Genomic DNA, 24,011 nt, shown 5'->3' with positions numbered 1-24,011 from the left:
AACGTGACTGTGTGTCTTACGCCTCGGGCGAGTCTCCGCAAGCTCGTGTCCGGAGTTTCGGGCACGCGGTAGAAACCGCCGCTGAGCTCCTCGCTCTTCTGGGCCGCTCGGGAGTCACGGCCGCCGTCGCCGTCGCCGTCGCCGTCGCCGCGCCTCGCCTGCATCTGGTCGAAGGGGAGCATGTTCGCGTGCGACGTGGAGAAGAAGTCCTGGAAGACGGCGCGGTTGTAGCAGCTGAAGTAGACGAGCAAGCTGCAAATGGAGATGAACGTCAGCAGCTGGGTTTTCTGCTGCTAGAGAAATCAGAGAGAGAGAGGGGGGGGGGGGAATTAAAGAGAATATTAATCATTATGACAACGACAAAACCTCGTCCGTCTTCAATCATGCAAACTTCCATTTCCACAACAGTGATAAGGTAAATAGGTTACATTTATTACAATTAAAGTGTCAAGAATCGCATCGATTTTCTCCTTAGTTTGAAAATGTGAAATGAGAATTTCCCTATTGGTTTCTCGTCAACACTTAAGTCTATTTTTTTTTCTTATCACGCAGCAAAATTTGCATTATAAACGTGAAAGGTTATGTAATAACCTATATACAGCACAAGCTACAATGTATATACCATCTTATGACAGATACAATAATCCATACACAATTCCTCAGACAATGTCAACAAATCATACCGTCTCCGCCATACGCCATCATTCTATATCTAGATAGAGTGCAGTTAACCTACAATTATTTTCAAAACGTAAAACCCCGCAAAAACAGTTTTTGTACAGTCATTAGAAAATTGAAAGGCAGAAGACTTATATCGGATTATGGTCATATCAAAAAGTAGAATGAAATTGACTCCTTGACCTTGATATAAAGTATACATATGATTTTTTTAATATCATTCTGTTTTGTGTTGTTCTTAATTGTAACATCACGCCTGGTTTGTTCTGAATCGTTTAGCTACTTGCTGGTCAGATACCATGATATTATATTCAGTTTATTTTGCAAGGTATCCATGGAAACGTCGGGGTTTCTTCCTCAAATATTGTAGGAGGAGGGAAGTATGTGTCTGCCCTAAGCGGTTCACTTGGGACACATTGCGTTGCACTTTTGCCCTCACATGGGCTGAACTGTTCAGCAAGTGAACCAGAAGTGTAACACATGGCGTTCCATACAGAATTAGTAGCATAGAGGGATGGGGCGTACAAATTCTTTCCGTTCCCCTCCCTACATCCGCATCCCCCATCTTCTTCTCTCGGGAACCATTAGTCTGGTATATTCTCGCCCCATGATAACCCTACAACAGCGGGAGGGGCATCGACTCTCTGCACTGTATCCGTCCGTCTGCTCACCACTCCGGTGGGAACTCCGGCAGGAGGTTAAACAGGTTTATCATCTAATTTATCACACAGTTCGCGCCCTCCACATCACTCCCTCCTCCTCCCCCCCCCCCCTCCATCCTTTTTTTCTTTTTTTCAACCAACTTCTCTCTCTTCATTTGAACTCGACATTCAAACGAGACGTTTGCTGTCTTATCACAGTCAATAAAGGGATGGTATAGTATCGGTTGAGATAGGGATTCAACTTTTAACTTTTTTTGCAAGATAGATTAGAAACCACATTTGAAATGATAAAATGCATACAATTTTAAGCTTTCACTTGCAATTTCAGCCATTTCAAAACCAAGTTTCATCAAACAAACGCTGAATATATTCCTCTTAGAATTATATGCTTTTGCACATTTCACAAGAAGTTTCTCATTATCACAAAAAAAAAAATGGAAACCTGAAGCCCTATCTCAAACAAAACTATACAATTTTAAAGCGAAGATCAAACGTCACACTTGAATACGGACGATGAGAAGGCACATGATACATGCCGACTCAAATCAAGGCAAATATATTAATACGACATAATAGGAATTACTGTACACCTGTACTTCTAAATACAAGCGGTGCCATACCTAAACAGACACTATAGAGGGCGTAGGGGAGCACTGTACCGCGGACGAAACAATAACCTATTACACTTACCCCGAAGCATGACAATGTGATTTGCACATTGATTTGTTCGCTGATCCGTTTTGAAGCAAACATGTCTGACGTCAAGTATAATTTTTAACATAATTCATTTCAGTTACATACAAAAATTAATAAACACCATTAGTTGGAACAACACAGCGACATGGTGACATTAAAGGGAGCGTGCAGTTTTGGTTGAGATCTAATTTTAGGTTTCTAACATTTTTTGGTGAGATAATGAGAAATCTCGTATGAAATATGAAAAAGCATGTAATTCTATGAGGTATTCAACGTTTATTTGATGGAAATTGGTTTTGTCCAAAAAAGAGCGATTCTAATAGAGTGTGGGACCCACACTTTATTACGATCGCTTTGTTTTACTTTGTTCTTGGATGTTTCAGTCATTCCAAACCCCGATTTTCATCACATAAACTTTGAATTAATCTTAAAATGGTATGCTCTGTACTGTCTACATCATAAGTGTTTTCTTGGTATCTCGCCCAAATCTCATCTCCACCAATACTGTGTCATCCCTTTAATCTTTTGACCTAAATGAAGGGGTAAGGCAAAGGCTGATGGCTGTTATGAAAGCGCCTACGTTTGCTTCTCATTGACTACCTGAACCATACCTAAATACTTCTCTCTTTTGTCCTTCTACCCCTACCAAATGTCTCTTTTTAAAGGGACTACACAGTCCTGGTTGAGGTGAGGATTCAAGTTTATAACATTTTTTGGAGAGATAATGATTGACCTCTTATGAAATATGAAAGGGCATGTAATTTCAAGAAGGATTCAACGTTTATTTGATGAAAATTTGTTTTCAAATGGCCGAGATATCAAAAAAAAAGTGATAATAATAAAAGGCGACAGGCCACGCCTTTTATTAGGATCTCTTTGTTTCACCTTGTTTTTGGATATCTCGGCTATTTCAAAACCGATTTTCATCAAATAAACTTTTGATACCCCTTAGAATTGCATGCTCTTTGACAAGAGTGGTTTCTGAATATCTTGCAAAACGTTACAAGCTGAATCCTCACCTCAACCAGCACTGTACAGTCCCTTTAAAATACTTAATTTTATATCAAGTAACATCTGTTGATTTATCTATTTCTCTTTGCTTCTCAATCTTCTCCTCTTATGATGGGAAGTGGTCCAGACCGACCAGAAACATCGTGATTATTTCAAATTTTGAGAGTTTTACGGCGCAATTTCGGTATGATAGTGTGTTTTGTGATACAAAGAAACTATACATACACATCAAATGTCGTAATTCAAACACTGATGAAATCACTACAACCAAACGTAAACTGGCACTTTAAGTACCCACAGAGAAAAACGCCTTATTAAATACCGAGGAGATGAAAGTTTTCATCTCTCTGCATAGGCCTACGTATACAGCTCGTTATTCCGAAGGTTCGTTATTCCGAAGGCTCTTTATTCCTAAGATTCGTTATTCCGAAGGTTCATTGTTCCGACTTTCATTTTCGGATTAACCAATCTTCGGAGTAACGAACCTTCGGAATAACACCACAAATTTTCGGATTAACGAACCCTTTTTCATTTTCGGATTAACGAACCTCTAGGTATAGGGAATTTGCGTGTTTCGGATTAACGACCCTTCGGAATAACGAACCTTCGGAATAACGAACAGCACCCGTATAGACACATGATGAATGTATATTGCTTGCTAACTGAGAAAGTAATACAGACGATGACGTCAGCAGACAAAGATACAGACCAGGGAGTTGGGGAAAGATCCAGGCAGGGAGGGTGGGGGTATCAAAGGGAGGTGGTGGTGGTGGTTGTGATGGGGCGTGTGCTGTTTGCATCATTCGTATCCTTGAACCCTACGGTACCTGTCAAATTTCACACACCTGTAAATACAATCCTGCATTGATGCCGAACCTTTCTGCATCTTGTGCAACAGAGTAGTTAGGAAGAGGGTACAAAATAGATGGGTGGATGAATACATGAATGAATAAATGATTCAATGAATGAATGAATAAATGGAAGAATGAACAAACAAATAAATGAATAAATAAATGAAAATGAATGAATGAATAAATAAATAAATAAATAAATAAATAAATAAATAAATAAATAAACAAATAAATAAATAAATAAATAAATAAATAAATAAATAAAAATGAATGAATGAATGAATAAATAAAGAAAGAAAGAAACAAAGAAATAAATAAACAAACTTAAATACAACGTTTCTATTCTTTTTATATTCTCGATTCCGAGCACATAGGGACATAAACTTCCAAACCCGCAGGTAACTTTTCATTTACTACAAAAAAAAAAAGTATGACCTATTGTAACCATGAAACGTGTATGAGAACTTCACGAGCAAGTAGTAAGTCATCATAGTGCAGTGGATTGGATACTAATTCCACAAACTCCAAATCAGGTGGCAACACTGGAAACGAAACATGGGTTTCCCATCTAGACCCCGCTGCACAACGTATGGCTGGGCGGGATTCCGTCCCACAGGGGCGTGAACTTTTGTCTCGGGTTCAATGACGACGATCACACAGGAGTTATCGGTCCAGTAATAGTGTGGGAGTGTTTGGGCTGGTGCCCTTTTTGGTGCTCACTTCATTGCGATGTACATGTATATAAACTCAACTTCCTTTAAAAAAAAAAGAAAAAAATATCTATGCTATTTCAATTTATTCGCGAGCAAATGCACTTCATCCGGGGAAGCTGATAACCTAACGCGTTTTCCGGTTCGTCTACAACAGTGACCGTTTAAAAAACAACAACAAACAAACCCAGAAATTTATGCCTAATACCTCGGTACAGATTTAGCCTAAACACAGGCGGGCACTATACGATACAACAGTATACGGAGTATAGGCCTACCCGGTGATCAATAACAGGAAAAGGCAAGTTTGTTTTTATTCCCTGCTAGATATTTTTAGTGGTAACTTCATTTGTTTCTCTTGTCTCCCACTCCGTTTATTCTGTCCGTCGACACAAACAAAAAAAGGGATGCCCCTTTGTATTGATGCTTTCTTGAATAAACACGCGAAGGGAATAGAGAACACGAGCGTTGAAATTATTGAAGCGAGTCTTAACTTTTCCCAAATTGAGCGCGAAAATGATAAGGACACCAAAGAAAGGAGTTTCTCGCTTTGACACCTCAAAACGTTCCCGTGTGTTTTTCTACAAGTCCCTTGCGTTGTCACCCCACCTCGAATACTGATCGCGTGAGACTGAAGTGCCGTTTGATTGCTTTGACAGATCGTGAAAAGCTAAAGACATCACGACATCACGCCTACCACGACGATTTTTTTTTTATTTACCCTTTTCCATTTTTTTTTTAAGCCAAGCTTCACAAACATATAACACTTGCAACACTGTATCTTTTTCACTAGTGGGTAAAAAAATACATATAGGCCCTACATTATGCATAAATGCATGACGTACGTTGTGCTTGAATTTGGGAATCTCATTTTGGGTTTATATAGAGTAAAAATAACTAGAATGTTGCAAAACGCTTTTCGGACCGTCATGTACACTATAGCTTGTTTGACGAGGTGGCTCCGTGGGAAGCGTACGTCTGCCTTTCAATCTTATGGCTCGTGTTCGGGCGCGGATTCGAAACCAAGCAAAAGAAAATGTTGTGTGTTTTTCATGTCGTCCCCTCTATAGAGTCATGAGGAGCTACAAAATAATGTTACATATAGCTCCCTGATAGAATCAAAACAATCTGTCCCTAGGATAGGACATGAAATGAACGTGCAATTTGTGAGACAGTCGCACGTAAAAGATCTTGTTTCATTCATCCGTCGCAGAGAGGGGTGCTGTTCGTTATTCCGAAGGTTCGTTATTCCGAAGGTTCGTTATTCCGAAGGGTCGTTAATCCGAAACACGCAAATTCCCTATACCTAGAGGTTCATTAATCCGTAAATGAAAAAGGGTTCGTTAATCCGAAAATTTGTGGCGATATTCCGAAGGTTCGTTATTCCTAAGATTGGTTAATCCGAAAATGAAATTCGGAACAATGAACCTTCGGAATAACAAATCTTAGGAATAAAGAGCCTTCGGAATAACGAACCTCCGGAATAACGAGCTGTAACCAAAGATCTACTTTCATTCATCCGTCGCACAGAGTAGGGTGCACCACCCGGGTGAAGTGGTCCCACACTCCCCCCCCCCCCCCCCTTCCTCCACATCCAAGTACAGTTGTACATAATATACATCTGTAATGGGCCCCATGGAATACCAGCTAATGCAACTGAATATTGCCTATCCAACCATCTTGTCACATGGAAAACAAAAAAAAAATATATAACAAAACAAACACACAAGCAAAACTTTGAAATAAGAGCCTTATCGGGTCGGATGACGCCAAAAGATGGACAAAACAAACTTCCTCTCGCTCTGTTATGACCATTAGCTATGCGATTATTCTGTGTATATGATTAGCTGGGAGGATCCTCAACTTTTGTCCTTGCCACTCCACTTGGACCACCAAACCCGAGAACGACGTCTTTCCTACGATGAACCAAACCAACTCAGAGCTTTATAGGGGTTGGAGGTGTTGCATTAGGTCATAATTGTCTCTCAGAATCAGAATCAATACTTGAGATATGGAAAAGAAAAAAAACTTTGCTGCGCAGTCACAATAGTACAATGACAGGGAAAAACACTGAATAGAATAAAAAATAAACTTTGAATAACTTCGAAAGAGCTTCTTCGGAAATAACAGTGAGTAATGTAGGCCTATACATCAGTACTAAGCGTATTTTTCTGTAAATGAACAGTTTTGAGCTATAGACCTATGTATCAATTAAGCCATATAGAAATAGGGCCTATCTATTTCCAAGATTACATACAGACGTCAAGGCAGGATAGACCTCATCGCAGGTATTTTACCACATCAAAGGTATAATCATAACGCACTATAGAAATAAAATAAAAAAAATGATGAAAAATAAAAATTATGAAAATAATAAATAAAATAATGATAAATAAGCTGCAATGACACATAATATTGAAATAAGATATCAGCTGCAAAATTCTTGGAGCAAAAGGGAATAGAAACGTGATTGATTCTCAACTTAACCTGAGAAAGACGGGGGGGGGGGGGAGATGAAAAGAAATTGCCTATACTTCCGAGTATTACTATTAGGCCTATGTGAGTGCACGCATGATTTAATAGTATTGGTTACAGCTCGTTATTCCGAAGGCTCGTTATTCCGAATTTCATTTTGGGATTAACAAATCCTCGGAATAACGAACCTTCGGAATAACGCCACAAATGTTCGGATTAATGAACCCTTTTTCATTTTCGGATTAACTAACCTCTAGGTATAGGGAATTCGTGTGTTTCGGATTAACGAACATTCGGAATAACGAACCTTCGGAATAACGAACAGAGAGAGCAAAAGTCTGTCAGTTAGAACATGGTTAGAGCATGGAGCTACTAATAGCTCCATGGTAAGAGCAGGGAGGTGCTATAGCACCTGCCTGGTTAGAGTTAGGCCTTCTCCAAAACGACGAGTATTCGAGACGGGTATTCCTTTGCACGGGTTCGTCGTTAATAACATCAATGGCTCACACAAATTACGTTTTATGCGATTTTTCAAAAGCTATGGACAGATTAAGTTTCACCCGACTCCCGTCCCAGGTCAAGAACTTATCTCAAAATCCCGTCATTAAAGTTAGAGTCAAAACCTGGGAAGGTTCAAGGCAATATAGCTTGAATTATAGAAAAACCTTTTGGTTTCGAGAGGTCTCGTATACTGGGATACTTCTTCCTGCCCGAGCGGCATAAAATTAGATGAAATTTATAGCTATGCAGATGGCAGACCAAATTGAAGACATTCTTTTCTTTTTTGACGACCAACTTTCCATGATGTGCAAGGTCATAACCACTAAAGGAAATATATCCCCATCAGTTGCCTCGATCGTATATCATGAGAGAAAGAAATAAAGAAGGAAAGAAAGGGATATCGTCGAATTTTCGACACTAATTGTGTAAACGCCTGATTTATCTTCAAAGTTACGATGTATTCGACAGACAAAACTAAGGGGGGGGGGGTTCACAAAGAATTTAAGTCGATCTTAAATTCTAAGATCAACTTAGAATTATGGTAGGCTGTGTGCAACTTCAATGATATTCTGACTTTCATATAAGAATGAAAATTTTGAAGACTTTTTCATACTACAGGTATTAATCAACAAAAAGCAATTGACAAAGGATTTTTTTCTGTAAATTTTGATAATAATTTGAAGTGGGTTCTGAAAACAGAAGGAAAAACTGAAAAGATAAACCAACGGCATATTATAATTCTAAGTTCGACTTTGATTACTCGTGAAACCCCCCCCCCCCCCCCCGAATCCGAATGGAGGAGAAAGGAGCATGCGCAATGGGGCAGCATCTCGGAAGACTGCGCTTCATACCTCTACTGAGGCAAATTTGATGGCTGAGCAACCTATAGGCCTATATGCTGAAGTGACAGAGAGATATGATAACGTGGGAAGAATAGATCAAGACTATATGAACAATGATGTGTTGATCCATTACTTTATATTTAGAACGTGACAGGTAATAATTCCACATCGTTTTATTTCTCCTAACCAATCTTGTACCAACATAGCAACACTATCCTGTACTTGGTAACCCTAACCCTAACCCTTCACTTCACATCACAACAGTATCAACTTCTCATGGAACATTAAAGGGCAACCTCCTTTACCATGTCCAACATAATAAAGTAAATATAGTAAAGTAAATCAAAATCAAACGAAAAGTACGGTAGCACCTTCACCAAAATTCGAACATGAAATAGAAATGTTACGGTATCTGGGCATGCTTTCACCGAACAGTAATTTCTATTTGTTTTTTTCTTTAAAAAGCACTCCATCGATCTCAACACGGAGCTACAAAAGAGTAGCTCCATGATCTCAATAAAAGCAGCTATCAGCCAGGGAAAAGAAAAACGAGGTCATCGGACCAAAGGCTAACATATACTGGAAGGCGGCACATTGCCAGCTTCCGCTTAAGCAACTTTAACATTCGCCCTAAAATGTCCCTGAGAAAATGAGGAATAATGCGCTCCTGCTGTGGATGCGATGCGTGGCTGAACATCTATTACGTAATCATCTTTATTGGTCCATCCTCATTTACCTTGTACAGACAAATTTACCCCCCCCCCTTCTCCCTTCCTAACCCCTTTCGCCTTCGTTGAAGGGAAGGAAAAGATTTCTTTATGTCGCAAGGTGCTTGTAAACCGAACGAGGTGACTGCGAATGGAAGAAACACGATAATCTCACATATTCTGTGAGAAAACTCTTTTTATAGGTCCAATATGTTCAGAAAAGGTATAGGGTTAAACATAGCGTCAGAGATATCGGACAAAATCAGAAACTCAGTTCAGACTGAAAAAAAAAGATCGAGAAGCGCGATCTTTAAGATCTCGAAGTTCATGTGCTTCCACGACTACGGGAGTCCGGTCAGCCAGACATTACGGAATTAAGAATTAAGTGAGTGTTGACCTCCCCCCCCCCCCCCCGGGCCAAGTTAAAAAAAAAAGTCATCAACGCTGAATATGAACATCTCCAAAGGATAAACATTTCCTCCACTAAATCATATTATTGTAATTTTACACAAATAATTTGTGAAAAGGACGCCAAAGTTTCCAGAGTCCGGTCGCAGTTACACATTACGGAAAATAGAATATGAAGTGACTGATGACCGCCCCCCTCCCCCCCCCCCCCGAAAAGTCATCAGCGCTAAATATGAACCTCTGCAAAGAATAAACGTTTCCTCCACTAAAACATATTATGGGAATACATGTATTTTATAAGAAATTTGTGAAAAACGATCGGATTACGTATAAAAAATAAACTTAACAGGGCAGTCAATTCATTTCTTTTTCGTAATTGATTGTGACTAGTATATGACTTTATCGAGAAGACAAATGAAAATTGTAAACTCCCTGATCTACTCTTTTTTTTGTCCGATTTTAAAGAAACATTTAATGTTCTCTTTCTTTGATTTTACTCTGTTATTCAAAGTTGAACTGAAACTACGGAGTGCCATTTCTGCTTTCAAAAGATTTGGGACAGGTGGCAAAAAATGTGTGATTTTGGTTTTCTCTCACCTCCCTGTTTTTGTTTTTTTGGTTTTCTTTTGGAAAACAGTTTAAATGGATGGTACAGTATTGGTGGAGATGAGAATTGCGCTTTTAACTTTTTGCGAGATACCAAGAAAACACTTATGAAATAGTACAGAGCATACCATTCTAAGAGGAATTCAAAGTTTATTTAATGAAAATCGGGTTTGGAATGACTGAAACATCCAAAAACAAAGTAAAACAAAGCGGTCGTAAAAAAAATTTGGGTCCCACACTTTATTAGAATCGCTCTGTTTTGGATATCTCCGCCATTTCAAAACCAATTTTCATCAAATAAATGTTGAATTCCTCATGGAATTACATGCTCTTTCATATTTCATAAGAGGTTTCTCATTATCTCACCAAAATATGTTAGAAACCTGAAATTAGGTATTAACCAAAACTATATGATCCCTTTAACTCGTAATCGTTATAAGTTCAGTAGGTATTCAGTCTTGTGGTCTGAAGGACGGATTAGGATAGAAATAAAACAACTAAGCTTACTGTCTGAAGGACGGATTAGGATAGAAATAAAACAACTAAGCTTAGATTTTTAACTTCAGTTCTCGTCCCCGGATGAGGGACATCGGCGACGCGACGGACGATTATCTCTGAGAAAGCCATCTGCCAGCAGGGACGCGCCTTGGCCCAAGGATAGCTCACGTCAACTAATGAGTGTCTCGTTGGAGTCGGTAACGTGACGTTTACATACTTCTACCTGTCTCACAGAGTCACACCTGTAAATCAAATTCGATCTCCAGTCAGAGGTTCCCCCCTTACTGTCTTACTAATGAGATTTATACAAATTCTATGGAGCTACCTGGTGTCGATACCAGCTTAAAGGGAATGTTCAATGCGAATGCATGTTGACTTGTAATTGCATTGATTCATAATACCCGGACTTTCACTTATGTGGCTAAAAGACTATTCAAACAATATGTGCTTTACATCTTACAATAATTTTTCTAATATTTTTCTTCAGATTACCTGGACACGCCCACAAAAAAAAATGAACAAACTTCCAAACAAAGATTCTGTGAGTAACATCACCTGCCCATCACTGGCAAAGTGACATATGATTAATAAAAGGCATGTCAGTGCAAATTCCCCTACACCGAGCATGTTTCCTTGTAATAATATAGGGCTAAATGATTAATACGTTGTAGGGAACGTCACGTAAAAGCCTTGTGAATGAGGTTTATGTTCAACAACGTGCGTCTTAATCGAGACTAACAAGAACGAGACAGTTCGTGAAAGAAGCACGCAAGCCGAGTTTTTCCCACTCTATTAGTAAATCTCATGTGCAGAAAATCTAGTATTATACCTCCTGGAGGATAGATGCCTTACATTGTACATGCGCTGGGATTTTTAGTCACATAACTTTCAAAGGTCCGTTATACTATCTGTATTATCATAATTATATCAACATTTCGCTATACATTATAAAATTCGTGTCATAGTGAGTTACCATTCGCTGTTGGAAGCTGCAGCTATTCTAAATTGTTTTTCGTCTGGACAACAAGAAGAAGTAGGGGCAGACCAAGGCAGACAACGACACTATCACGACTATTATTATTAGATAGAAGATGATCCGGAGAAAGATATGATCTACTCGTATTTCATGCATATCGCTCTCAAGACATTAACCATGTACATTGCTAGTGGGGTCAACGCACGAGTCTCTTTTCACTACAGAATCATCGCAATAGAAAGAAAATCTCCTTTCCGTCTTTCTCCTAAAATGATCGTATACTCTCACGTCCCTGGACGGTTATGCTGATCACTTCAAAAGAAATACGCATCAATATACAATGTACATGTACATCATTGTCTTCCTATACTGGATTAAATATCACTGATCCTCGAAACAGGCTTGTGCACCATTCGTTTTATAAAATGGGCCCGTAAATACATGAAATTCAACTTTTTGCCCCATCATGCGTCCAGTTCACCTACAATACACTGTACAAGGCTTGAGCCATGCGTTCGGATTTTACCGGACGCATGGCTCAGTGTGGATCAGTAAAAATTAATGCATGATGATTGACCAATCAGAGTGCAGAGATTCTACAGCCCATTTTATAATGTCATAAAATTATTAGAAAAAGTTAATGACAGTTACTCAAGTATTCATTATGGGTAGCAACGTGAAACTGAGTGAAAACTGGCGAGGTTTCTAAATTTAAAAAGAAAAACAAAGTTGGCTTCTTCTGTCGAGGATGGGAAATGAATAATATCATGCTAAACATGCTGAGTCGTTGATTTTTTTTTTCATGCGACTGGGATAGAGACTACATTTCCGACAAAGTTTGAAGAGCCCCTGTACAGGTGTAAGAAATTCGTGACCGTCTTTATATAGGTTTAATCTACTGTCCCAAGCGTACTCATCGTAACTGATGTCACGGCTGCAATTTAGACAGAAAGGGGGAAGTTGTTTTTCCGACTTTGCGTGGGGGAATCTCGTGGGATTAATGCCTTAAAGGATGGGATAATGTAAAAACAACACATAGGAAATCGATATAGATTATTTGAAGGGAACCAGGCGAATTCCACCTTCAGTTTGGGTCGCTCGCCTCATGGCTGTTTAAAGGACAAGTTCACCTTCATAAACATAAGGATTGAGAAAATGTAGCAATATTAGTAGAACACATTATTGAAAGTTTGAGGAAAATCGGACAATCCGTTCAAAAGTTATGAATTTTTGAAGTTTTTGTGCAGTAACCGCTGGATGAGAAGACTACTGCAGTGTACGATGTCACATGCGTACAACAATATAAGGAAAATATAAAGAGAATTTCACAAAATTTCATCTTTTGAAAAAAAGTACACATTCCCTTGACTCGTTACCGACATATGTCATGGGTAATATTATTCCCCCTATTACCTTTAGAAAGAGGCAAGTCAAATGCTCTTTTATTATGCGAAAAAAATGAAAATATGTTGAATTTTCTTCACATTTTCTTTATACTGTTGCACTCATATGACATCACAAGCTGTAGTAGTCTCCTCGTCCAGCAGTTCCAACACAAAAATTTTAAAAATTCATAACTTTTGCATCGATTGTCCAATTTTCCTCAAACTTTCACTGATGTGTTCTACTAATATTGCTGCATTTTCTCAATCCTTATGTTTATGAAGGTGAACTTGTCTTTTAAGAAATTACTCGTTCTAGATGGCACTTTACGGCATGCGAACCATTTCAGTAGAGAAAGGGTAGTGGGAAAAAGGTATGAAAAATAAGACTAGAAAAGAATACCTCAGTATACAGTATTATCATGACGAAAGGATAGCTCTTACTACCGAAGGTTTTGAAGGGGCACGTTCAAGCCATTCAAAGTGTAGAGGACCTCGCTCGATATATTATCATCATATTAACAAGTAATGCTTTCCGGAAAAAAAAAGAATAATAATCAAGCTCCTAATTGATGAGGAAAAATATCACCAACAGATTTAAAGAGCTATATGAAAACATTCATTGTTATGATTATGTCATGTGTGATGTGCGTGTACGCTCGCACAATATGAATGCGTAGTGTTGGATGTGCGCGTCTCACTTGAATCCATTACTTCGTTTTATGTCATAGTTTTAATTGTTACCTTCAAGAATTCGTTTAGTGGTTTCAACATCAAAGGTGATTGGTAGATTTGATTACGCCGACCATGTTTTCACAAAATGTAAATTGCCTAAGTGAAACCAGGGAGGTGGAAGAGACATCTCCCTGGTGAAACTACACACGACTCTTATCCAACGCTATTCATCTAGACTTATACCCCTTTCCCGCTGCCCGTCTCGGTGAACCACCGAGAGGTTCCCCGGTGAATTCACCGGGGAACCTCTCGGTGAAAGTTTCAGTCCCGTCGTTTCACACTGCTCTCGGTGAAACTTTCCCCTAGACGGGTTTTCTGCTCGCAACGTGGGTGATCTTATGTACTTGAGTTTGTTATGCATCTGCGATTTGGTTTTTTCGATCCCATGTTCAGCAAGTTTTCGGAGGAGGGACTCGTACGCGGTGCCAGCGTCAGCCGACGTCCCGCTCAGTTCTTCGTTCACTGCTGCCTCGCTACGTAATTGAAGCAATAATCTCTCTTCGTCTTTGGTCCACGCTCCAGCCATTTGCAAAATTCCCTCAAATTTCAACAGTACAAAACGTCAAAGGATTTCTCCTGCACACTGTAAACCCAGCACTTGACGCCAAAGCACAAAATACGAAAAAATCAAGAAAGAGGCGGACTGTATCACTATCAGACTTTACTGGAAGAGTTAAGAGCTACATAGACACCAGAGGAAGACGAAGAAGGAGGAAGCATCAAAGCGATCAAGTACATTGTAAACCTATATCAGCTTTGTATACACGGCGTGCTAATTAAACAATACAATGCACAGCATGATGGAAAACAATGCTGTCGCACTGTGAACGCCACATTGCACACGAAACGACACACACATGTACTATGTAGTGTCGTGTGTATGTTTACAAACACGAATTACTAGTACCCTTTACGTGTGGATTTGGGAGGTCGAGTGCGCGCTAGCTAGCTGAAAACGTGTGCATGACCAGAAACAAGACATGACCTTTGACATAATCTGCATATTTTCCCCGGTGTTTCACCGAGACAACCTTTCACACTGGGCGCTCTCGGTGAACCACCGGGTGATTTCCCGTTGAACTATCGGTGTTTACCCAGGACGCTTCTCGGGTAAAAATTGCCCAAAATTTCATCGGTGTTTCACCTAGGCTTCCCCTAGGTTTCAACCGAGTGACCTTTCACACTGCGGGGTTCCCCGGGTGCCCCCAGGTGCCCCCGGGGAAGATTTTCTTCAGCGGGAAAGGGGTATTAGTGCATAATTCCATATACTTAATTAGAAACGAAGGTAATTGATGACAATAAAATAGGCCTATAACAGATAATTGGAAAAAGTGAATGCACGATTGCATTGCATGCGTGAAAACAGAATGATATCATTAAGAGGAGATCGACATTCTACTAATTATGAAGGTTCGTTATTCAGAAGGTTCGTTAATCCGAGCATCAAATAAGGTTCGTTGATCCGAAAATGGAACAAGGTTCGTTATTCCGAAGATTCGTTCATTTAAAAATGAAATAGGGATGGCAATTCCGAAGATTCGTCGATACGCACAGTCTGCTTGTTTTCAGACTAACGAACCTAATGATCTCGATTTTCAGATTAACGAACCTTCGGAATAACAAACCTCATTTCATTTTCAGATTAACGAACCTTGGAATAACGAATCCTATTTCATTTTCGGATTAACGAACCTTCGAAATAGCGAAACTTATTTTATTTTCGGATTAACGCACCTTGGCAGTAACGAACCCAATTTCATTTTTGGATTAACGAACCTTATTTAATTTTCGGATCAACGAACCCCGGAATAGCACCACGAACTCTTTCTCATTTTCGGTCGTGGTATAGGGAAATCATGTATTTAGAAATAAAACACGAACGGAATAACGAACATCATCACTTTCAACGAAGACAATTTCTTCTTCTTCTTCTTCTTGACATTTTGTCAACAGCAAACCGGATATTCAAATAAAGTAAATATACAACGACTTGATGACAGGCTACAGACAGGGTCGGAAACAACATACCCTCGCCATCTGTGAGTTTGGGGTCAAATCATCGAAACCAGAGAAGGATACCCGTTGCGGCTTGACGCACGCGTTAAAACTATTAGCCGCCATGAATCAAATTGAGCCCTGCGGCATTTTAGCGTATGTGACGTGGATTGTCACTGTGCGACGAGAAAAACTTGAGAATCATCCCGACACGCATGTGCCGATGTTGAATTGAAAACACATTCAGCATTCCAAACGGCAACCGAATTCTGCGAGATCATTCTACAAGCTAAGAATCTGTGATGAAATTAGGCCTACGTCCATTGGTCAAGAAGTTACTTGCATTGTAATATTATATACAACTACAATAATTACCGTAAGCAGACAGACATTACAAATAAAGAAGATGTTGATTGATTATCAACCTACAGTGCCATTAAATGTTTCTGCATGACCTGAGGCAGAATTTTAGTTAAAAATATAATGCAATATCAGTAAATGCTGCATCGTTGTATATTGGTTACACAGATATACAGATATATGCCCGATGCGAACAAAATAGTATTGGACTACAACAGATGGGAACGAAATGATATTGGACATCACAAAATTAAAATGTCATGAGAATTCAGCGCGTTAGGGGCAAAAACAAGGGAAGAAGAGAACACTATTACTAGAATGTACATATTGGAGAATTCCAGAACCATACGGCTGATCCAGATGTTGGACAACGAGGACGCGGGGTAGGAATCCACCGCAACATTGAAACTGCGTTGTAAAGATCCCTGTGCTGTAGCATAACCACCTGAATCTGACCGCGGAGGAAGTTGATACTTTAGGGTTAACCCTCAAAGCATTGGAATTTTTAAAATAGCATTGGCATCATACACAGACTGGCTGAAAGTGGTAACAGCAAAGTTAACTCTCCACGGACACATCTGGGATCCAGACTATACGGGGCGCGACAGACTGCGAAACAAACACAACAGTCTGGACGACGCGATCTCGCGTGAAAATTGTACGTCGACTGACCCGCTTTTGAGACCAGAATGTAATGACGCCATCATCGATAATGAGGAACTGTAATGCGAATCGGGAAAGTCAGTTCTTACAGCTTTTCTCCTCCTCCTTCTCCTCCTTCTCCTCCTCCTCCTTCTCCTCCTCCTCCTCCTCCTCCTCCTCTTCTTCTCCTTCTTCATCATCATTGCTCCTTCTTCTGCTTTTTCTCTATGATATAGGCCCTACTTTTCATTTCCATTTTCTTTGCTCTTCCATATTCTTACAGACCTGAGGTATCTGAAAAGATTTTACATGTCTGGAAACTTCTGGAATCGTCCGGAAACGTCGGAAAAGTCGGAAAAGTCAACTCCCACAGCTTTCTTCTTCTTCCTCCTCTTCTTCTTCCTCATCTTCGCTGCTTATTCTTCTTCCTCTTCTTCGTGATCCCCCCTTCCTCTTCTTCTTCTTCTTCTTCCTCTCTACAATAAGCCCTATTTCCATTCCCATTTTCTTTTCTTTTTTTCTTCTATCTCCTTACAGACCTCAAGAACCTGTAAAGATTTCATATACTTCTGGAAACGTCCGGAACGTCCGGAAAAGTCCGGAAAATTCGAAAAGTTAGGTCTCACAACTTTCCTCTTCTTCCTCTTCTCCCTCCTCTTCATCATCTTCTTTATCTTCTTCTACTCATTCTTTTATGCTATTCATTTCCATTCTCTTTGTTCTTTTATCTTCTTACAGACCTGAAGAATCTATAAGTTATTATAGGGTATACGATTTGACAAGTCCGTGTTGACATACTCATGTACGTTGCACTACACAAGAATGAATATAGATGGATACATTGTCGAGGGAAATAACTGCGAATACTGCATTATAGCGATGACTGCTATAGAAACTTCCTGACGGGAGAGTTCGAAGAGGGGTATGATACAGGTTTGTTGAAAAAAGGAGAGAGTGAGATTCCACGGTCTGATATTTGATATATTTATCCATAATCCTTCATATCCTTTGTATTCTCAAAATAGATCTTCCGTCCTGGATTCGTCCGAGGCAGTTAGTTAAAGAGGTCATATTCTTCGTCCTCTTTGATATAGCAGGCAATCTTTTTAGCCAAACTGGACACGGTTCGATTTAGGACACAACGTACTGTATTTCCAGTTAGGTTGAACTGGTGTTATACTGTACAGGCTACCAGAGTGTATAGGACGACGCCATTCGCTAGATTTGCCAACTCTGCAGGTATATGTGGGGCAGCCTTTATCGCTAGGTTTTAATATTCAGATTAGTCCAACTATTACACCCAGTCTCACGTCAATCTCTTATCAATTCCGGCAGCGCATTTCAGAGCAGATCATTGATATTGACCTTCTCGTGAAATATAAAAGGACTTCAGGAAAGACCATAAAAAACTGTTGTGCGTAAAAAGCTTCCAAGCAGCTCTTCCCCAGTGACAGTTTTGTTTATACGTTGTTTCAAAACATTCTTCTCGTCTTGGCAGAGTTGTATGCACCGTTTCCAAACACTAATCATGTTCTGTTTGATGGGTGAAGCCTTGGAGACTAAACAATTTTGTTTCTTCTCACGGCTAAACCTTGCCCATCACGATGATCACCAGCGGCATACAAAGTATTTCAAACACTTGGTCTTACCAGGGTTTGCAGCTCCATACGGAAACATAAGACTGAAAATGACTCCATTTACATGTAGACCATTGAGTTAAAACAAGCAATCTCTACTTCAATACACGTACTTGAAGTGGAAATGCATTGATAACATTATTACCAAACTACATGATATCAAGGAGGTACTAGGCTAGCACCTCCTTGATGATCTATGCACTGCATCCGGCTATGTACACGGGATATCCTGTCATCATTTTATCAGATTTCAATTATGCCCACTAACGCATGGTTCGGTTACATATTCTCTTCAACACAATCAACTTTTCCCTCATGAAGGCATAAAATGGACGTTTGTCTGTTCGATTGTTGCTTTTATGACAAGACTAGAAGCCAATACGACATTCCATTACGGCCTAACTCAGAGAAAAACATGATAAAGAAATATATACATTTATATCATGCAGCTCCAGGGTTACATCCAGGTCCATGATTGTAATATTAATACACAGAGACTCCAGCTATAGGCTACGTATTGGCTTGGAGATTGGGATCGCTATTAACACATCCAATGCGAAAAAAGACAACATAAGAAAGGAAAGGAGAAGAAAGAGAAGTATACCATTATGCAAGAGAAGAAAATATATTCTATTTTTTCTATTTCAGGAAACGGAAGAAGAGAAGAGAGAAGTATATGTAAGAGATTTGGAAGGAAGTAGGCCCTATATAATATATTCTTTTTCTGTTTTTGCGCTTTACACAAGTTGTCTCATTAAACGTAAGATATCATGTCATTCTTTTCAGCAATGTGTTCATGAGAATGGATGCAGTCAACAAACGGCTTTATAGGTCATAAATGTCGTACACTCAGTATGCGGTAAGGTTGAGTATTAACATTCGCCCTGGTATTACCAGTCACATTTCTGGTGCTCGGCATGGTGCAGAATTCCTCATGATGTCGCCGTTGTTTTTTACTTTATTTCTATTCCTCTTCAAACAGTCCAGGAAAAACAAAACACGAACATTATTATAAACATTTACCGCGCTGTCATGGTGAAGGAACCAAGTCATTTATTTCTCATATGCGATAGCCCCAGGAGGCAGCTGAATAAGTTTAGTGGACTTCTTCACCCACGGCTTCGACACAGGACGTTCCGATGTCCGGTGTAATTTGGCGAGACGGGTAACATGAATGTTGGAAAGTTTGCATATGTGTATGAGAGTCACCCCGTCCCATCCCCACCCTATCACCCCACGCTACCCCCCCCCCCCCCGACACACACACACACACACACACACACACACACACACACGCACACACATACATGTCTGTCCACAGCTGAATGGCGAGAAGTAACGTTCTGTGGTCACGTAAAGTCTCGCTAATAAAAGTTAGTCGGATATAAAAGTATTTATAGCATCAATTGCAAAACATCTGTTGACTTCGATTCAGGCTTCTCTGCAACCTGCTGAACTCGGGCACTTTGCAGCTCTCTCTTTTCTTTACCTTTCCGTTTCATGCTATGTGATCTGCTAAGTACAAGTTAAACTACTACTTTAACGTTATTCTTACCAGTTTATGTAGTCTCGCTAAGAGTCGTCGTTCACGTAACATTTAATTTAATGTTAATTCTTTGCCTATTAATTAGATAAGCACACTATGTTTCCTAACTCGTCGATACAACAAAGTTTTCATTTTTCGAATGACATCAGTATGTATCATACATTGTATATAAGGCTCAAAATTAGCGGTGGCCCGGTGGCCCGGTGCTATTGCAAATTTTTAAGACTTTTCAACAAGGTTATCTTTTGATGGCCCGATTGGGTAACTATAGATTCAAAATGGATTGTTACAATATTGCTTTGATTTCGGGCCATTGAAAATCTCCTTCGAGTCACTAAAATTTCAGATTTAAAGATTTTAATGGCCCGAATGGGCCATCAGTGAGGACAAAAAAGTCAACGTCAAGCCATGCCGTTCATACCCGCTGAATGTTACTCAAAGGACACGAACGCAACACACGTATGTATTTAGTCTGGTTCCCAGACCCTTTGCCAACTGGACTCCGCGGCGACGAAGACTCCAGTTTTCGACGTTGAGGGCGTCAATATCCTGTATAGCAAAACACTACGAGCAGAGAGTCTGGAAGCCAGACTAACACGTCAGTGAGTTCTAAATGGGTATCCCAGGAACTATTTCCGACATGAAAATTCGACCGAGTTTGTGTCTAGACGTCCCGATATCCACGGAAACCTGTGGGATACTCGGCATAAACACATCTTTTTTCAGCATACCACACACACACACACACACACACACACACACACACACACACACAAAACAATAACAACATCCCAAACGGTGTCACGACCAAAAGATCCTCGTAACACTCGTTTAGTTTATGCAGAGCGAGAAGTGAAAGAGAAAGAAACAGGATGTGTGTGTGTATATACTTTATTAAAGGGAAATAAGATCCATGCAGATAAGCAATATATACAAACTGGTTGAGAGAATTCAGCATAAAACTATAGAACACATCGGTGATGTTTGAGGAAAATCCGTTCACAAATCACTAATTTTTAAAGCTTCTGAACCGCAATTGCTGGATAAGAGTAATACGATAATTCGTGATCTCACAGCAGCACAACGATATAAATAGAATAGAAAGAAAAAAAATCACGAAATTTCATATTTCATGAAAACTGTATTGTTAATTTGGCCAATACAACTGTAGCTATTCAAGTAACTTTCAGTGCCTATAAAAGACGATTGGAAAAAAAAATTGTCACACATACAGCAAAACCTTAAAAACGACAACCTATCAAAAGTTGAAGTAAAATCATGCGATATACGTTCTGCCCAGAACGGGTGTTTCTTTGAATATGCCATACACCGACGAAATAGAATGTGGCTTTCAAAAGAAATATCGAACACTTATACCGTCCTTATAAAGGTACTGTTTACCACTGGGAGCAGTGATTTAAAAAATGTTCGAGTTATCACATTTCATGCACAACTGCATGTGTAGGTCAGTTGCATTGACACAAAACATCCTACCATATAAAAATTCCGCAATAAGGCCTTTGAGATTACAGAATTCACCATCACCAAAAAATAAAAGGAGATATCACTATTTTTCTTACAAAACCATAACTGTAGACGGTTAGTCTAGAAACAATTTTATCAAAGCTATTGTTCACAGTCTGCATATCCAACAATAGTTAACATTTATTATAATGACTAAAAATTTTACATTGGTAGTGGTTGTTTCTATCCCTAACTTACATTTTAGAACTATTATTTTGAAGCACTAAAGCTGGGGGATTTGTTTCATCTGCAAATGGTAAACTTTAACAATGTCTTTCAGTGAGACTAATGTCAAATCCAGGAATCATGCGGTGAGCGGGGGAAAAAAGAATTAAATCAAATCACGACAGTGCAGCCACAATTTGTTAGTAACATTATAGCTCGATCACATGCACCTACTCATCACCCCAACTCCCTCTTCATCCCCCCCCCCCCCCTTCAGCTTTTGTTTTTTCCCCAAACCAGGCATCAAACATATTTACCAAGTGTCGCATGGCCTATTTTGTTACGAAATCAGCCATTTCGTCGACGATAAATGTTGTCATTTCGTTACGAAATTACTGATTTCGTAACGAAATGGGCCATGCAACACTTGGAGCCCCATAAAGCTCGCAGGCTTAGGTCGCACAGGCATCGGGCTTTACGGTTTACCCATTTGTTTACAGTTGCAAGAAGCGTCCAGCCTGGAGACCAGCACTCCGGTCCATACTATATTATTGTCTTCGCCACAGAGAAGACCAAAACGATGAAAACATCCTGAGAATTGGCCATAAATTGAGAAAACTGATATCTTCTGGTTTCACAATGGAGCTTGTTTAGTAGCTCCATGGTTTCACACTTTTCACGAAACAACAATTTCGATTTTACGCAAGCGTCAATCAAATATGTTTATCGGCTTGTCATTCACAACTTTGCTGGCTTGTCCAAAGAAAAAGAAAAGTTCCAATTAAATCAATACCCACCCACCTTTCCTCGCACAAGATTATTTTCATGTCAATACTACCATAGTCAACAATCCTTTGATTATAATGCGGCAGACGAAAAAATGTATCAATTTGTCATTTCACTTCGAGAAAGCAAAGACAGAGGAAATTTAGGTGCGGGTCGGGAGACTTGTGGGGTGATTACGTCAGTACTTCAATTGATTTGCATAATTATGTCATCGTGACAAACATTGATGTTACCATTTTACACGTGCATTCCACCATTATCCTTCCTGTATGTTCAATTTCAATGAAACTTCTACCATTAGACCTGTAGAGCATGATATTCCACTTCCAGACGACATCAGAAGGAGAGGATCAAATTTTCAGAGCAATAAGTCCACATCGAGTATAAACTGCCGTGGCTATCTCGCTAATAATACCGAGCCCCAGGGGTCCGTGTGAACGCGATTACCAGCGCACGAGCTTTAGTGGTCTATAAATGGCTGCATGACCTCTCCGCGAACTCAGGTTCAACTTTAAGTTTCCGGGTCAACCAACAGCGACTGCGCAGGCTCTTTATACACGTTCAATGCTTCTGGCGATGTTTTCTCACTGTTGTTTTACAGATTAAAGGGACTGTACAGTACTGGTTGAGGTAAGGGATTCATGTTTTGAACATTTCTAAGTGAGATAATGAGAAACCTCTTATGAAATATGAAAGAGCATGTAATTTTAAGAAGGATTCAACGTTTATTCGATGAAAATTGGTTTTGAAATGGCTGAGATATCCAAAAAAGTGATAATAGTAAAAGGCGACATGCCACAACTTTATTAGGATCTCTTTGTTTCACCTTGTTTTTGGATATCTCAGCCATTTCAAAACCGATTTTCATCAAATAAACTTTCGATACCTTTTAGAATTGCATGCTCTTTGACATCTCATACTGTGGTTTCTGAAGGGTGCTGTTCGTTACTCCGAAGGTACGCTACTCCGAAGGTTCGTTATTCCGAAGGATCGTTAATCCGAAACACGCAAATTCCCTATACCTAGAGGTTCGTTAATCCGAAAATAAAAAAGGGTTCGTTAATCCGAAAATTTGTGGCGTTATTCCGAAGGTTCGTTACTCCGAAGATTGGTTAATACGAAAATGAAATTCGGAACAATGAACCTTCGGAATAACGAATCTTAGGAATAAAGAGCCTTCGGAATAACGAACCTTCGGAATAACGAGCTGTAACCGTTTCTGAATATCTCGCAAAATGTTAAAAGCTAAATCCTCACCTCGACCAGAACTGTACACACCCTTTAACGATTTCCACGTCTTAGCAGTGAAAATATACAAAAAAAAACAACAAAAAAACCCTATCATGAACTGCCTTTACACTCTTTACTTCTATATTAGTATTTTCATAAGTGTTCATGTTACTATCATATATGATAAACAAAGAACATTGCAGGGTTCACATGATAATTATGCTGAGACTAGGGGAAGATGCATTACTATCAGATTATATCTTTTGTTAATCTTACCCCCGCCCCCCTTTAAACAGACCCGGTTAAAACCAAAACTCGATAAAGAAACGTTATATAAATTTTAAACGTATAGCCAACTATGGCAGGCTAGCAGGTTTGTATGTGTCGC

The 24,011-nt window shown here is 39.5% G+C and overlaps 1 protein-coding gene across 1 annotated transcript in view; it reads right to left on the bottom strand.

The window, feature by feature from the left end:
- LOC140244844 (carbohydrate sulfotransferase 15-like) overlaps nucleotides 1-24,011 on the bottom strand; it is a 60,786-nt gene that overhangs the window by 20,790 nt on the left and 15,985 nt on the right. The window contains exon 2 of the mRNA XM_072324454.1: nucleotides 21-252. Within this exon, the coding sequence (XP_072180555.1) occupies nucleotides 21-252 (232 nt within the window). The remainder of the gene's footprint in view (nucleotides 1-20; nucleotides 253-24,011) is intronic.

This window comes from Diadema setosum, chromosome 21 (assembly GCF_964275005.1).
Source record: "Diadema setosum chromosome 21, eeDiaSeto1, whole genome shotgun sequence".
In the NCBI taxonomy this organism is placed as follows: Eukaryota; Metazoa; Echinodermata; class Echinoidea; order Diadematoida; family Diadematidae; genus Diadema; species Diadema setosum.
Note: the sequence above shows the minus strand (reverse complement) of the source record. Positions and strands in the feature narration are given on the sequence as shown.